The sequence below is a fragment of the Raphanus sativus genome, chromosome 6, assembly GCF_000801105.2.
Source record: "Raphanus sativus cultivar WK10039 chromosome 6, ASM80110v3, whole genome shotgun sequence".
Lineage (NCBI taxonomy): Eukaryota > Viridiplantae > Streptophyta > Magnoliopsida > Brassicales > Brassicaceae > Raphanus > Raphanus sativus.
The window spans coordinates 11,009,778-11,026,356 of record NC_079516.1 but is presented as its reverse complement, the minus strand read 5'-3'; the positions used below and the strand labels follow the sequence as shown (position 1 = coordinate 11,026,356).

Sequence of the window (16,579 nt, the reverse complement as noted above, 5' to 3'; positions counted from 1 at the left end):
TGAAAATGTATATTTTGTAGATCAAGTTTTATGCTTAAGAATTAGAGTTTGTTAGCACAGCTATGTCATTTCGAAAATCAAAGACTGTTTTCTCTTTCTTCGTAATCTACGTATTCCGGTATAATCCAACATCGAAGTCGTGAAGGTGATGTAGAAGTCGGAAAACCGAATCAAATAAACGATAATAAAATTGAGATGTTAAGGAAATAAACGATTGAAAAGAATGAAACCGAAACGGAAAACGTTTTCATAAACGATCATGGAGTCGAGATATGATATCTCTTTCCTTAACTCTTTATATTCGCTCCGTAGTAAGACAAGACTGTACGAATATAGAGTCCTATGATAAAACCATGGGACGATCACGCTTCACTCGTAAACGCCCTAACGAACTATAATATCTACAAAATACTCTCGAGACGAAAGACTTACGCTAAGCAATTTTTCTCTGTTGGTTTTCGATGTAAAAGTAGTGAGTAATGAGAGAGGAGGAGACGAGTTTATAAAGAGGAGAAGACGAGCCAATTTCCGCAACTGATGCAGCACGTGCGCACGTTGGTGGAAATCTCGCGATGATCTCGGAGGTAAAACTTACTCCATAAGATCTGTTCTCGTTTAAACTTAACGTCAAGAAGGAAAACAGCCTGTCGTTTTTAACGAACTTCATGTTGTTTAAAATAAAATTGCATGCGGTTTTTTGAGAATTAATTGGCTAAGCAATTTTTCTCTGTTGGTTTTCGATGTAAAAGTAGTGAGTAGTGAGAGAGGAGGAGACGAGTTTATAAAGAGGAGAAGACGAGCCAATTTCCGCAACTGATGCAGCACGTGCGCACGTTGGTGGAAATCTCGCGATGATCTCTGGAGGTAAAACTTACTCCATAAAATCTGTTCTCGTTTAAACTTAACGTCAAGAAGGAAAACAGCCTGTCGTTTTTAACGAACTTCATGTTGTTTAAAATAAAATTGCATGCGGTTTTTTGAGAATTAATTGGCAAAACGTTAGACTTAATTTGGTCTAAAAATATCTTATTAGACCAGAGGTCCTCCACCAAGACCCAAAACCGCCGAGCTGGACGGAATGCGCATGGGGAGCCAACCCTTCTATTTATTTACACACTCATAGCAAGGGAACATATATATATATTGGTCCTTTCTTCTCTTGTTCCCCGATGTGGGACAATTTCATCTTCCGCATTACTATAATAGACTTGTTTTCTGGGCTGGATATCATTTAGCCAAGTCATATTTATTCACTTGTATCCAACAGGTGATACTCTGCAAGGTTTGTCAATTAGATTCATCTCTAAAGATACTTTTGTCAAGTACAATGGTATTTGCATGAGATGGTTTCTGGTTTATGGAATCATGTCACCTACCTAAGTAACTATTTTTAAGTTCACGACTTTATATACAATGTAGGCTGGGAAAACACTGTAGATAGTGTGGTTGATAATCATCCTATACAATAGGAAAACTTGTAAAGTGTCTCATATATCAAAGTGATGGATATAACATAGTGTGGTTGATACTGTTTTAAATCATCCTATACAATAGGAAAACAAAGATAATCTCCTAATCCTGAATTGTATAATTGGGTCCTCCTACTCCTAGTTCTGAATCGTATCATTGGAGTCTCCTTAACCTAACATATAATAATTTGGTCGATTTTTAGGTTGATGCCCTCATAATTAATTCTATTGTATTAGGTGATGCCAAATTGGGTAAATCCTTTTGCTGAGAATGCTATGAAGAATGAGAGCGTAAACTGATTAGTTTTGTGTTTTGTGTTTTGTTTTTCTAAATCAAAACTGATCAACATGATAAAGGTACAAAAATATTATCCATCAAGCAGAAAACGTTTCAAACAACAAACCCTCACAAGAGTTAAATCCCCCCAAACCCTCCTTTACAGTCGAAGTGTCTTTGCCACAAAACTGAATTATGCCTTTTTGCGCAAACTTAAGTCTTTAACTGTTTCACCAGGAATCTGTACATGAACATAGCCAAAAGCCAAAGAAACAGCCTTCCGAAAAAATTAGTTCTCAGCTTCAAGAAATAGGCTGAGTTCCACATACCTCTCCTGTGAGGAAGATCTTCGACCTCTTAAGCTCAAGCTATCCTCGTTATGTGGTGCAAGCAACAGAGCACCACTGCGTTCTTCAGTCACACCCCTACTATCATCTTCATCCATGTCCCTTAGACCTCTTAGGGCCATTGAATCTGAAACCGGGAAGTAGACAAGCAAGCAAATGGAAACCACGCAAAAGCAGAAGAGGGACAAGAAGGCTAAGAAGGAAAGGGCTTCGAACACAATCTTGTCTGCTTTTGCGAGTACCGACAAACAGAGCATAGCGATCCTCAACGGAAGGAAACTAAAGACAGAGAATATCAAAGTGTGTACCCTCTTCTGCAGACGCTTATTGATGACCAGTTTCAGTATCTGCCTTCCAAGCAAGAACAAGTAAGCTGTTAGTACGGCTGCAAACACAGCGAGGATGATGGTACTCAGTAGAGGATAGGTGCATAACGCAACCTCAGCATGATCAATAGTAACTTGGGAATAGGTTCTAGTGAAGTGGCTTGATAGCTTAACATAACCACCGTTTAGGCGTGACTCGGATAAAACAAGCGCAAGTTGAAGAGCAAGCATGGGTAGAGAATAAAGAATAATGTAACAGGCAGTGTTCCTGTTCCATTTGCCACTCAAAGCCCCAGAGTCGATCTTCAAAGGAGCTCGCAGAAGAAACATGAGTGTGAGAAAGAGGCAAGGCTCGGCAAACCCAAGATTGGAAACGATGTACCACTTGCAGACGTTTTCTTGCCATCTGAGATCCAAGCCGCTGAGCAGCCTAGTGTGACGCCTAAACAAACTCAGCCGGAAGATCTCACCAACAGCCCACCAGAAGGAGAAGAGAATGAAAGTGATACGGACAATCCAAGGACCGGTGAAGTAGCCAAGCTGAATAAAGCCTTGCTTACGAGCGTGAGAATGGAAGTAGAAGGAGTAGGCGATGCAGAGGAGACCGAGAAGAATAAGCAGAGCGACTAAACAGATGGTGAGGACGCCGAATGCATCGGGGACTAATTTTGTCAGGGGCATCACCCAAAAGACAGTATCCACGCATGCTCTCTACCAGCATGGATGCAGCAACTGCAGTAGATGTGCCTTCTCTCCATAACCAATATTGTTTTTAAAGATTAGCAACAACTCATAGCTCACAGCTTATAAAAAAAGGAGAGTCAGTAAAAGAGCAGCCCAGCCCAGATCACCCGATACAACTTTTTTGTGATCTTGACTCTAGCACTTGATATGTGTGTTTTACCTACATAAACTGAACACAACAAGGATGAATCATTCCAACAAGACAATATCTTCAGAATGTTTAATACAAATCTCTACTTGTCAGATCATTCCACATAGATAATCTCCTTTCGTAAGATCACATAATTTTTTTTGTTTTTGTTTTGAAAACAAAGCAACCTTGAAGAATGAAAAGACTAAAGAAAAGAGATTTTAAAGACAAGTGAACAAGGTTTCAGACGGAAAAGACATTCTCTTTATACACAGAAGCAAAGTCAATACAATAAACGAGAGAATCGCACAAGGAAAACTCAAAATGCAATCAGGAAGATATCAAATACAACCAGAGAAACAACGAGATGATTCAAAAATAAACGAGAAACGCGAAAACGAATCCACAAAGGGTGAAATTAGAGAGCTTACAAGGAGGAGAATCTGGATCTAAAGAGTTAGAACGGGGGAGATCTGAGCGCCGGAGAAAACCCTAGAGATCCAACCAAGAGAGACAAAGATTAATAAGGAATGAGGCGTAAACAGAGAGAGAGAGAAGAGGAAAGGAGGGATATGGAAGGAGAAGGGAAAGGGAAAAAAATGATACGAGGAAGAGACTCTTCGTTGGTGACAGGCTGTATCCAGCTGTGATACCCGATAACTCTGTGACCCGGGTTCGGGTTTTGTATTTTGTGTGTTGCCCGGGTTGCCGGTTTTTTTTTTAAATATATAATACTCCCTCCGTTTCAAATTATATGTCATTCTAGAGGAAATTTTTTATTTCAAAATAAGTGTCGTTTTCGGTTTTCAATGCAAAATCTATTGACAATATTCTCTTTTCTATTTTTCTTTTGGTTGATACATGGTTAGGTGTATTGGTAATAGTGTTTTTATTTTGGAAATATGTAAAATTAAATATTTTCTTAATCTCTATGCATAAGGTTAGAACGACATCTTATTATATAAAGCTTGGTTCTTCAAAGTTACTAATTAACATGATTGTGACACATGTCAATTATATATCTAAGATTATGACATGTGTTAATCTATCTCATAATTAAAAACATATATATTAAGATAATGACAAAAACGAATTTTAGTAAAGAATAACTATAAAAATTATTAATAGTATTTTTTCCATTTTTAAAATCCTAAACAAAAGATTATTTGATAGTAATTTTTTTTAAAATAAATTTACATATGTTTAAATATATAATGATTAAATATATATATATATACTTAGATAATAAAAATGAATTTTTAAAAACGAAAATTACCATATACTTTTTATATAATTATTTTGGTTATAATATAAAAGGAAAATTACTATGGAATCATTTATTTTAATTTTTTTAAAATATGTTTTGGTTATATTATAAAAAGAAAAGTACTATGGAATCATTTATTTTATATAACTACAATAACTTTATTTTAAAATTATTTATATTGACAACTTTTTAATTAAATAAGTTATAATATCATGTTCATTATCAACAAAAAACAAATAAGGAAAATAGCTGAAAAATATGGAAAATTACGAATTTGTTAGTTAAATTTTATTATATAAAGCTTGGTTTTTCAAAGTTACTAATTAACATGATCGCGACACGTGTCAATAAATTTTTAAGATGGTGACATATGTCAAAATATGATATATTTTTTGTTTATTATTTAATAGAGATTTAAAAAAAGGAAAAATCTTTTAAAAAAGGAAAGTTACTAAACAATTACTATTAAATAATTTTTATAATTACTTTTCACTATTAAATAAAATTTAGAATTATTTCTTCAATATTATTTTAGTATATATATTTTGAATCATTATATATTTTAGAAAAGGAAAATTACTATTACATAGTCTTTTAAAATTCTATATTATAAAATATTTGATAGTAATTTTTTTAAAAATAAAATAAACCAAAAGAATTTTAAAAGTTAGTTTTCTTTTTTTCTTTTCAAAAAGTCTTAAATAAAAAATGTAAATAAACAAATATTTCCATATAAATTATTATTTAATAGTATCTTTTAGACGTGGGTTTAAAACAAATTATAATGTTTATTCTTAACAAATATTTCCATATAAATTATTATTTAATTATATCTTTTTAAACGTGGGTTAGAAAGTTAATTCCTTTTTTAAAAAAAATATAATGTTTATTCTTAAACTCAATAAAAATAGAGAATTATAAAAGATAAATTCAACTTTTTAAAAAAATGTTAAACAAACGAATTGTAAAATCCCACAATTTCAATTATTTAATAAAAAACATGGAGAAAAACTAACTTTATAATAATATACTATTCCTTTTTAAAAGCCTAATTTAAAGAAAATTGTAAAAGTACTCTTATTATTTATTTATAAGTAACTAACTTTCCTTTCTAATAGATAATTGTATGTTAAAAATTATGACCAAAAAATAGCTACAAACATTTCACATCTATATTTAGGTTTAAGCTTCCACATATTATTTTTACAAAACACAATAGTATTTACATGAAAAGTATTACCTGAGTATTTTCTTTTAATTTCTTGATACAACTCAGCATTTTATTATCATTATTACATTTTATTATAGCATAACTTTCAATTTTGATGTTGTTGTTTACATCATATATTAAACAGATATTTTTTATTAAAAATAAAATAGTTGCATAAAAATCATAAGGAAAAACTAATAAAATAATTAGTTTTCCTTTTTTTTAAAAAAAAGTATACATAAAAATGTAAAGGTAAAGTAATCTTATTTTTCTTATAATTAACTAAATTTATTTTTAATACTTTTATGTTAAAAAAATATAAAGAAAAAATAACTTAAAACATTTCACCTGATATGATTTGAATGTGTCAATCAAAACTGACATTATGTGAAAATAACTTTTTTTCATAAAATCTTAAACAAAAGAAATTTCTAAAGTAAAAGTTTCTTTTCTAATCTTAACCAATTAAGATTTTTTTCCTTTTCTTTTAAATCCTAACTAGAGAGAATTGTAAAATAATAATAGTAATTTTTAATTTAAGAATTTAATGATAAACATGATACTAACAATTATTTAATTAAAAATAAAAATTGAAAAAAACATTAGTGATATTGAAAAAACGAATTTTGAAAATGCCATCTTTTAAAAATAATTAATATTAACTGGAAATAATTATTTGATAGAAATTTTGTTTTTATAAATCCTAGATGAAATATAATTGTAAAATATTAAGTAATATTAATTTCCTTTTCTAAAATCCTAAAGCTGTAAAAGAATATTTGATAGTTTTTTCCTTTTTTCTAAAATAAATCCTAAACAAAAGAAATTTGTATCATATTTCTAAGTCCTAACCAAAGAGAATTGTAAAAAAAAAATTATAATATTTAAAGAGAGTATGTGATGATGAACATAATATTAAAAATTCTTTAATTAACAAAAGAAGTGTAGAAGTGGTATTGATATAAATTGTTAATAAAGGCAATTTTAAGATTATTTATTAATAACTAGAAATAATTATTTGATAGCAATTTTTTTCTGAAATTCTAAAGAGAATATAATTGTAATAGGTTATATGACAAATTTTCCTTTTCTAAAATCTAAGAAAATGTAAAAGAGTATTTAATTTTTTATTTAATTTATTAATTGTAGTTAAATAGGAGATTTATAAAATAATTTTTTTTCCTTTTTTAAAATCCTAGCAAAAATAAACTTTTTAATTTTTTTTTAATAAAGCATTAAGTTAGTACATAAGAACATGTGTAATATTGTTCTTGACTCGATTGGTGTATTTGACTTTAATTTCTTTTTACCTTTCATTCAATTTCTTATTTTGGGTTGTGTTGAGTTTAAACGTTTAGGTATAGTATATTCTTTAATCCTAATTGCAAAATTTACAACATTGATCTATGAACAATGATTATAAAATACAAATATTAACTTGAACTTATGTGTGAAAAAATGTTGTGGTTTATCTCCTCCATATCTCTGATGGCTGAGAGTATCCAGCAACTCCCACAGCTTCCTTGATCTTCTTTTATCTCCACAGTGGTCTTCTTCCTTCTCGTTTGTTCATGTCTCCCTCTTGGAGACAACTTTCTTTCTCACTTGCCTCAGGTTCTTCTCCTGCAGGTTCCTTCTCGCCATCACCATCTGAAACGGCTTCTCACACTGCTTTCTTCTCACGTTTGACAGTTGCAAGAAGAGTTTCATCACGGCTGGCTTCATCTCCTTCTGCTACTCTTGTTCATGTTTCTTCTTCTCCACCTTGACAGGGGTTCTCTGTCCCCTTATCAATCTCCGGCAACTTCTCTGTCACCATCTTTCTGTTGTGAAGCTTTCTCTGCTTCTCGCCTCTTCCTATCTCACTGGCGCTCTTCTTCATCGTGATGGCTGTCTCCATCTTTTTCTTCTTCTTTCTTCTTCAGTCTCTCTTAGACTGACTTCATCTTCATCTTCAACAGGCTCCAAAGATCATTTGAGCTCTGATACCATGTTGACTTTTTGACTCTTCTTGACTTGGCCTCTCTATTTTGTTCTCTGTTTCTGTCTTGTGTTTTATCATAACACAAGCTTACACTCACTCTCTTAACTCTCTCAATCACGTTTTGTTTATGGTTGTAGAGAGAGAAGAGAGAACACTTTGATGTCTACATTTTTCTTTTCCAAATCCTTTTTATTAGACTTGGATACTTTACAACAATACATACCCATACATACTTATAGTAGATATTTCTCTCTACTAACTCCAATCACTTGCACATACTCTCTTGCACTTACCTACTCCATGCCTCTACATTTGGCCATAGACTAATTCCACAAGCAAAGCTACACGACTTACTTTGGTTGTTGACTCCACCAACTCTTACTAACTCTTCCACTAACTTAAACACATAACTTAGTTAGCTTACCAACTAACTAGTACTCTTATTCTTGTTGTGTAACTTCTAGTTACACAACCAAGTCTTCTTCCTTGACTTCTTCCTTTCTTGCTCTTCACGCTTCTTCTTTTTCTTCCTCCGTTTCTTGTGCTCCAAGTCTCTTCTTCCTTGGGTGGTAAGCTATCTCTTGCTTCCACTTCTTCATTCTTCTTCTACGTGACTCCTTGGTCACTTCTTCATTCTTCTTTTCTTGTGTGGCAAGCTTCTTTGTTTCCACTTCTTCTCTTGGAGGATTTAATCAAGGTTCAATCTCAACAACGAGCCCCGATATCTCCTTTATAATTTTTTGATGGAGTTGAAATAGGACTTCAAAAAAAAAAGAGAAAACATAACAAACGCAGTTAACGAATAATAACATGATCGTGTGTTGTTGTTGATCACCACACATCTGATCCTGATTTGGTAACGTTGAAAATATTGTATCTGACGGAAGCAAAGTAAAAAGAAAAGGAAATAGCGTGACCATCTCTAAAATCTAACGGCGTCGTTTTGAGTAAATTGTTGGTTCCGTCGGTCGATCCCAAACAATGTTAACGTTGAAATATTGATCTGACGCATTCACCCTCCATCGAAGAAAAAAGGAAATTATGTATGACAGTGCACACTTGGGATCCAAGCTAAACCCTATTTTCCATTTTTTTTTCGTTTTTCGACGCTCTATATAATATGATTCACTATTCTATCTCTCTCTCTCTCTATTTCCATACTTGACTTCAAGAGTGAAACCCTAGCTACAATTTCCTTTTTTCTCTTTTCCAAATTCAATCTCTTCTGTAAATCAACAATAGAAAGAAACAACATGATGACGATGAAGAAAATCTCAACTGAAACAGAGAAGGCTAGGGCTGATGATGACCGTTGCAAATCCTTCGCAGCGAGGCCTGTCCAGGCGAAGAAGCAATCGGTGAAACTTTCTCAAAACACTAAATCAGTGATTAAGATAAAACTGAAGAAGCCGCCTTGCAACTCTGTTTCAACAAGGCCGAAGAAGCGGTCTATTCCGGAAGTTTCTGGAACAAACCCTAAAGCTGTTGTAGCCGCCGTTGTGAAGAAGAACGACAAGGAAACGTTGGAGCTGTTCGACATAGCCAAGAAATCAGCGGATGTGGCCAACGCGAAGGGGCTTCTCGCGGCTAAAGCAGAGACATCAATCTGTGTGGATACTCTCTCTTTGCTCATCAGTTTGCCAATCAGCGCAACGGCTCCGAGAATCATGGATAGGCTTGGGCATCTCACAAGGCACAAGGACCGCAAAATCTGCAACTCCGCGTCGGCTCTTTTTCAACATTGGAGTCAGAGCATCAGAGATCAACAACGCTAAGAACGAAGTTGGTGGTAGGGCTTTGTGATTTGACAACAACAAAGTATATAATTTCCAGTTTATGTGGATCAATGAAATTGGATTTTTCATAAAGCAATAACAATAGAAGGGAATGTACAATTTAATCGGTTGTAAATAAATATTAAAACTGCTGTTCAACCATTTATAAATTGTGTAACTCGTTAATTTGCAGATTCTTGCCCGTTAGTTCTCTTTTGGAAATGGTTCAATGTCCATAGACACATACATACTTTGAGCTGCAGCTTTCTCTCTTTTCTTATGTTCTCGAAGTTTTAATTGAACTCAAAACAAAACTGTGTACATCCACAGGTTTTTTATAAGACAAGGGACTCAAAGGAGAAGAAAGGTGTGGTTTCAAAACATGAAGATAAAAAAATTCACTGTTCCTGCAATCATCATTGCATTATCAATGGTTCCAACCATTGCTTATGTTTGGTCAGGGATTGTGTAGAATAGTTTAAGTCAATGCCTAAAGTGAAGTTTTATTCCCTTCTTATCGATTCATGTCAGTAAATCATTATGTAAAAGCGAATCCAGTGTCATAAAAATTCAAGAACAGATTGATGTTTCTGCTTTCAGTGATAACAATCTTATGGTGTTTTAACATTTGAAGTATCAATCAAAACATATCTAAACAGGCAAAGCGTTATATGTTACATGTGAATCCTTAATTACTACTTCTCATCAAGGCCTCAACTGCTTTGTGTAAGGAACTAGTACGATTTGAGCCTTCTGGACGTTTAAACAGTGAGTGAGGTCCGTTCCAGACAGAACTGTGGTTTTTGCTGTTAGGAAAGATAGTCTCGCAGAGATTTAGCAGCTGAGGGTTTCTGAGTTGGAACTTCTCATGCATCTTAGCTCTCCATTGTTTACGCTCTAACTCCTGCAGTTCCTGCAATAACACAATTAATCTCAGTAGTAGTACTGCTTGCTGCTTAGTTAAAACAAGCTCGGAGAGTACCTTCTGCTCTCGGAGTCGTTTTGCCTTGTCTTCCTCATCATTCTGAGTTGATTTTGGACCTTCAAAAGAAGCTAAAACAACCAGTTTCTCTGCAGCACTGGTCAGGGGCTCGTCACCAGTCTCTTCTGCCGATCTATCAATCGATTGAGTCTTATCCTCGACAGCAGGTTTGGTTTTAGTTTCACTCTCCACCTCAATGGTTTCCACTTCCTCCACATTTTCACCAACTCTTTGTCGTTTTGCCACTGGACTATCATCTAGTTCCACGATCTCTGTTTTTCCTGCTTGTCCAGTTTTGTTGTCAACATCAACATCCATGTCCTGCTCCTCATGCATATTTATAGATGAATTATCCATAGACGGACTTCTCACAGGTGAAGATTCCTTCAACAAAGAAAGAAAGATATTTTTAGTTACACAGCCAATTGAAGCCAAGCACCCGGTTTGGATAAACAAAACACATTACTAACCTCAACTGCTCCTTGAGAACTGTGACGTTCTCTTTTACGTCGCTTCAAAATACATACCGCACACATACAATCACTCTTGTGATGCCTTCTGCAAGCGTAAATAATAATGACTATCAAATGAAACTGATCCCCATCACAAATCCAATCCCAGTAATAAAGGACATCACAAGCTCAATATTAACTATTGATACAATTGCAAGACGTATGAACTGGGGGCTACAGAAAAATAGAATACAAGTTGAGAAAGAGGAAACCAAACTCAGCTTCAAGGTTGGCTAAACAGATCTTTTCACAATAACTTTGTAAAAGATAACCTCTTGTCTATAAAAAGTTTCAAAGGCATACCCATGGCGCTTCTGGCTCTTCTGCTTGGATTGACTACCTTTGGAGGATGCATTTCCACCATCCTCTAGTTGAGTACTCTCTGATCGTAAATCGAAGAAATCAAATAAGTTAAATCCTAAGCTAAATTACTCAGGCCAAAGTGCATAGTTACCAGAAACAATGCAAGTACTGTATATTGTTAACACCTTCTTCATGTTGACATTCTTTTTTCTAGTCTAATCAAAACCTTTATACATCTCTCCATCTGGATATTAATAAGAGAACTAGATATGAAAAAAAAGACGTAAGGCTCACGATTAACTCATCCATCTAACTGCTCTGGACTGGATGAAGAAATCAGATTTCAGAAAAAAAACAATTTTAAAGGGTTCTTATTTTATTATTAAAATGGTGGTTACTTCATCTTAACTGTTTATGCATTTCAGCAGCTCCCTTGTCCAAAGCACAAGATAATTCAGAAGCAGACGCTTTAAAATATGTTCACAATGTCTACTTTCTATGCCCAAAGAGTAACCAGAACACGTAACTATGTATGAGAAAACTACACCTACCAATCTTTAACAATGCGTGGGAAAAAAATAGTCAAATGCTAGAGAAGATTAATTTTTATAACAATACCTGGAGATTGCTCAGTATACAATCCCGCGGCAGCCCAGTACTTCATGAAATTTTTCTTAACTCGCTTCATAAGGTCCACGATATAATCGCCTTTCTTATTGTACTTGGAACAGTTATTCCAGATGTACTGGACATCCTTGTAAACATCCTCAGAATTCATATATATGTTGCCTTTTTCAAGATTACTGCATACTGTTCCAAAATCCATAGGTGTCTTGATGATATCGAAGTAGTCCTAATTACATACCCCCAAAACAGTTAGACAACAATTCTGAAACCCCTTGACAAAGCAAAGGAAAAAAATCAAAAAGATGGGACAAGTATTATTTCTTTCACATATTGAAATAGAAAGATGAACCCCTACCCTAAGCTAAAATAATAAGACTAAGTCTTGTCAATTGAGATCAAAATGATTTTCGTCTGTTCACAAAGAAAAGTATTCAGACCGCTAAAACACAGAGAACTATATACCTATGAAGTTCAACATAAGTATGTAATGGAGATATGTGAAACAAAAGACATGTATAGAAGCCAAAGTTAATATGCCCAAAATGGTGAATATATTAAAGCTAATGATCAGACTTACAGGAATGCCAAGAGCTTCAGGGTCCACAGGAACATTAAAGGGATCAGCGGCTTCCATCTTCATAATCTTCTTGACCACCTAAAGACCAACATGACACACCATTACGTTTGGTACTCAAGTTAAACTGTTCATACCACTAAAAAAAAGAAGAAACAAACAAGGTAGATAGATACCGTAAGAGAATCTTCCAGTTCTTGCTTATTGTACCGCGAAATCTGATCAGTCTTCTTCTGCTGATTCTGAGAAGAAACGGGTGCGCTTTCAGGTTCTGGCTTCTTGACTTGAGAAGTCTTCTCATCAGGCTCCTTAACAAGTACAATATCATCTTGAGCCTTGACAGCAGTATCAACAGCAGTAGCGGAGCTAGATCCATCAGCAGCAGCCTTCCAAGACTTGATCTTAATACCTTTCATCTTCCTATAAACATTAAGAACTGGTTTTCTCTCGGGCAGACGAAGAGGAACAGGTTCCTCTTTTCTCTCAACTTGAGGACTAGTCTTAGTAGTAGGCAATGGAACATCAGGTTCTGGTGCTGCTTTGGAGGTCTTCAGTTTAACCTTAACACGCCCGACAGACTTAACCGGATCTACTACACTAGGTGAACTGGAAGTAACCTCCACCATTTTAGATTCATGTTCACAACTTTGATCAGAGTCACTGTCTTGGACCGACTCATTCAACTTGTCTTGTTCAGTGGACTTTTTAGACTTGTTCCCTTTCTTATGTCCTCCCTTACGCTTCATCCTCAAAGGACACCTACCCAAAACGCAAAACCAAAACTTTAAAGATGAAAGAATCAAGAAGTACTAGAAACCAAACATTCCACAGAGTTAATTACAAGAAATTTTCAAATTGGATCTATGTAAATTAGGAGTCGATTCAAAATAAGCTTGAATCAGTCCAGAATATACATACCGGAAAAGGAAATTCTAGATCTAGGGCAAACCAGAGAAGAGAATCTTGCGGCAAGAATAATAAGCGATTCAAATATTGTTGATGAAAAGTTGGAGGGAAACGAGATTTTTTACCAAACAAACTTAATAGACTCTCTCGAGACCGCGCTTTCGACTTTCGAGCCGTAAATTCTTCGGGCGTCGCTTATTAGACCCGAGACGAGAGACTGCTTCTTTTTTTTTTTTTTGAGTTGTAAGACCTTTTCTGCAGATTTAACGATTACGTCGTCGTTTTTAGCTGATGGGTTTGTTATGGGCCAAGCAAAAGAGCATATGTGCCTAATCGAAAACAAAACAAGCGTCAAAGGCTCAATTACTTTTATTTGCAAAATTTCAATCTCACATGATTTAATTTCAAAAAACTCGAATGATGATTTTTTTAATTTTTAATTTACTATATTTTATTAAGATGAAATAAAAATATTACCACTTAAATACATTTATATTTTAAAATTATTTTAAAGGAGAAAATAATGAAAATAAGTATATATATATTGACACTACATAATTAATTCATGTCAAAAAGGACAATTCCAATTCCGCACATATTAAACAGCATACAATTGATAGTTATTTTATTATTTAAACATATTAAATAAAATTTATATATATCTTTATAAAATATATTCTTAGTTTAACTTTTTATAAAATAAATTATGATAGTATTTGTGAGTTTATTTTAAAATATAAAATGTATATTTCAAATACAATATTTCCATTTTAAAAGTTTAAAATACTTCTATATTTTTTTATCTACCTGCAACCGCCCACAACTGCAAGCGCTAGTGGAAATTAGCTTTTAATTTTAAAAGGGTTGGAGCGGTTTGAAACGATTTATAGCCTTTTTATGATTGTTACAAAATCCAATAACTGCAAAAGCTGAGTTTTCGGGTGGCGTGGAAAAAAACAATCAGACCCTAACTTAATGTTTAAAGTGTTATGGTTTTCGAGTGATTTAAGGTGTTCATGAACTTGTTTTGAGAGAGATAAAACTTAGACTAAGCAATGTGGTGCAAGGTAGATTGTGAAATTAGGAACTGGTCAATAGGTGTTTTGACGTGTTAGACAGTGTAATACTGATTAAACATATACAGAAGCATCTGTTTAACGAATTTTTAATAAAAGCAGTTTCAGTATCTAGTTGATCTTGGTTTTACAGAAAATTGATCAGGTGGAGGTAGCAGGTAGGTGAATTCGACCAACCTCAATCATGCAGCAGGACCTGTAACGACCAGAGAAAAGAGCTGTGCTGAAAGCCGTTTGTCGGTGGGGACTTCTCTATTGACGAGAAGTAGTCGCTACTAGATTTGGAATGAGAAAATCTCAGTTCTTAAGGACCTATCGTAGCGACCAGAGAAAATCGCTGCAGGGCCTATGTAAGTCTTTTTCAACTTGAAACGGTTTGATTTAAGTAAACTGGAACGTATAACCCTCTAATCCGACCCAACTCGACCCTAGTCGTACGTAATGATACCGGTTTAGGGTTAATCTAATGATTGCAAATCACCATAACTATCGCCAAAATTATATAAAATATCACTAATTAATATTCCATAATTTACGCTCCAATGCATAGCTAAAATTTGCCTTTAACACTCAAATGCTAATAAATCAACTAAAATCAAGCGCCATAGCTATATTATACAAACTTAATATGTATATCTCTAATTTCAATGTAAAAACATTGCAGAATATTGGATTATTACTATATTGAATATGTTTTATTAACATTCATTTACTCGTATACAGGGCCGGCCCAGAGGGGAAGCCACCCAAGCCATCGATTAGGGCATCCAATTTAAAGGGGCATATTTTCTATAAATTTTTGTTACTATATAGATAAAAATAATTTTATAAGATTTTTTAATTGAAACTATACTTATTGGACATTTTTACTTATGATATTTTGAAGACATAATTCAAATACTGAAAAATTCTTTAAATGATATTCATTCGAACATAAATAGTGGTATTTTACTTATGGAATTAATATTCTACAAGAATCAATGTCACAATAGATTAGAAAACCTACTATGATATTTTTTTGTTAAAGAATGAATGTTATATGACAATATAAATTATTTAGTGGGCATTTTTACTTATGATATTTTGAAGGCATTTTTACTTATGATATTTTGAAGGCATAATTCATATACTGAAAATTTCTTTAAAGTGATATTCATTCGAACATAATTAGTGGTATTTTATTTATGGAATTATTATTCTACAAGAATCAATGTCAAAATAGATTAGATCGCCTACTATAATATTTGTTTTTTAAAGAATGATTGTTATATGAAAAATATAAATTATTTAGTGTGCATTTTAGAATATAAGAATATCGCTCATCACATATAAAAAAAATTTAAAAGGTAAAAATAGTTATTAGTAGTATAACATGTTATTTAAGAGATTACCTAAATTGATTTTGTTATCGATCAAAACTGTTATAAGAATTGACTATATTTATTTAATGAATGCTTTACATGAAAAAATACAAAAAAATATATTTTAATGTTTTATATTTACTGTTTTAGTTCAAAATTTTAAATTACTTTTATATTAGTTTTTTTTATAATTTCAATACAAAATATTAAAAGGCATAGTTTTAAAATTGGATTAGGACATTGTTAAACATTAGACCGGCACTGCTCGTATAGTGTATATATGGCAACTTAAAATAATTGGAATAATTATTTCGCACAATAAAAGTAATTAGTTCGCAAATTATAGTTATAGATTGCATTGCATAGCACGAAATCAGGTATATAATCGTACGGTGTATATATGGAAAATTAAATTTGTGCAGCGCCAATACAATAGTTTTGTGCACCACGAAATCCATAATCTCAGCGAATCTATCTTATTAAAACAGGAACATTACAACTTTTTTCTAGGTGGATTTTTAAAAATAGACCTCATATATTTAAATTAAATATCTCATTCTTTATATATAATACATATCATAGTCTAACTTTGCATTGATGTATTTCTTTAAATATAGTTCTTTTTTTTGTCTATATTCCATATATGATTTTTACATTTATTACATGTCGATTTAGATAAGATATATACTAAGAATACTAAAAATATTAA

The 16,579-nt window shown here is 33.1% G+C and overlaps 3 protein-coding genes across 6 annotated transcripts; 1 reads left to right on the top strand and 2 right to left on the bottom strand.

The window, feature by feature from the left end:
• Nucleotides 1-1,748: 1,748 nt before the first annotated feature.
• Nucleotides 1,749-3,888, bottom strand: LOC130496899 (uncharacterized). 2 transcript variants are annotated; one of them, XM_056989544.1, is made up of 3 exons: nucleotides 3,725-3,888; nucleotides 2,534-3,332; nucleotides 1,749-2,440 (listed from the first exon to the last, which is right to left on the bottom strand). In XM_056989544.1, the coding sequence occupies exons 2-3, from the start codon at nucleotides 3,098-3,100 to the stop codon at nucleotides 2,036-2,038; spliced, it is 972 nt and encodes a 323-aa protein (XP_056845524.1). In that variant the 5' UTR covers nucleotides 3,101-3,332; nucleotides 3,725-3,888; the 3' UTR covers nucleotides 1,749-2,035. The 2 variants fall into 2 exon arrangements, with proteins under 2 accessions (XP_056845524.1, XP_056845523.1); XM_056989543.1 differs by having other exon boundaries at nucleotides 1,749-3,332; nucleotides 3,725-3,886.
• A 5,122-nt stretch (nucleotides 3,889-9,010) lies between these two features.
• LOC108807806 (uncharacterized) lies at nucleotides 9,011-9,529 on the top strand. Its single transcript, XM_018580049.2, has one exon. The coding sequence runs from the start codon at nucleotides 9,011-9,013 to the stop codon at nucleotides 9,527-9,529; it is 519 nt and encodes a 172-aa protein (XP_018435551.2).
• Nucleotides 9,530-10,056: 527 nt separating this feature from the next.
• LOC108813766 (uncharacterized) lies at nucleotides 10,057-13,674 on the bottom strand. Of its 3 annotated transcripts, none has more exons than XM_018586414.2 (8): nucleotides 13,559-13,674; nucleotides 12,704-13,286; nucleotides 12,531-12,608; nucleotides 11,945-12,179; nucleotides 11,327-11,405; nucleotides 10,982-11,069; nucleotides 10,512-10,895; nucleotides 10,057-10,442 (listed from the first exon to the last, which is right to left on the bottom strand). In XM_018586414.2, the coding sequence occupies exons 2-8, from the start codon at nucleotides 13,271-13,273 to the stop codon at nucleotides 10,218-10,220; spliced, it is 1,659 nt and encodes a 552-aa protein (XP_018441916.2). In that variant the 5' UTR covers nucleotides 13,274-13,286; nucleotides 13,559-13,674; the 3' UTR covers nucleotides 10,057-10,217. The 3 variants fall into 3 exon arrangements, with proteins under 3 accessions (XP_018441916.2, XP_056846086.1, XP_018441917.2); XM_056990106.1 differs by having other exon boundaries at nucleotides 10,057-10,433; nucleotides 13,446-13,631; XM_018586415.2 differs by having other exon boundaries at nucleotides 13,446-13,604.
• Nucleotides 13,675-16,579: the final 2,905 nt, after the last annotated feature.

Excerpts from the sequence above, each read along its gene's own strand:
- LOC130496899 (XM_056989543.1), bottom strand. The coding sequence starts at position 3,100 with ATGCCCCTGACAAAATTAGTCCCCGATGCATTCGGCGTCCTCACCATC.
- LOC108807806 (XM_018580049.2), top strand. The coding sequence starts at position 9,011 with ATGACGATGAAGAAAATCTCAACTGAAACAGAGAAGGCTAGGGCTGAT.
- LOC108813766 (XM_018586414.2), bottom strand. The coding sequence starts at position 13,273 with ATGAAGCGTAAGGGAGGACATAAGAAAGGGAACAAGTCTAAAAAGTCC. Across the intron at positions 12,180-12,530 it reads CTGAAGCTCTTGGCATTCCT|GACTACTTCGATATCATCAA; the intron begins GTAAGTCTGATC and ends GTATGTAATTAG. Across the intron at positions 11,406-11,944 it reads GTATACTGAGCAATCTCCAG|AGAGTACTCAACTAGAGGAT; the intron begins GTATTGTTATAA and ends ATTTACGATCAG.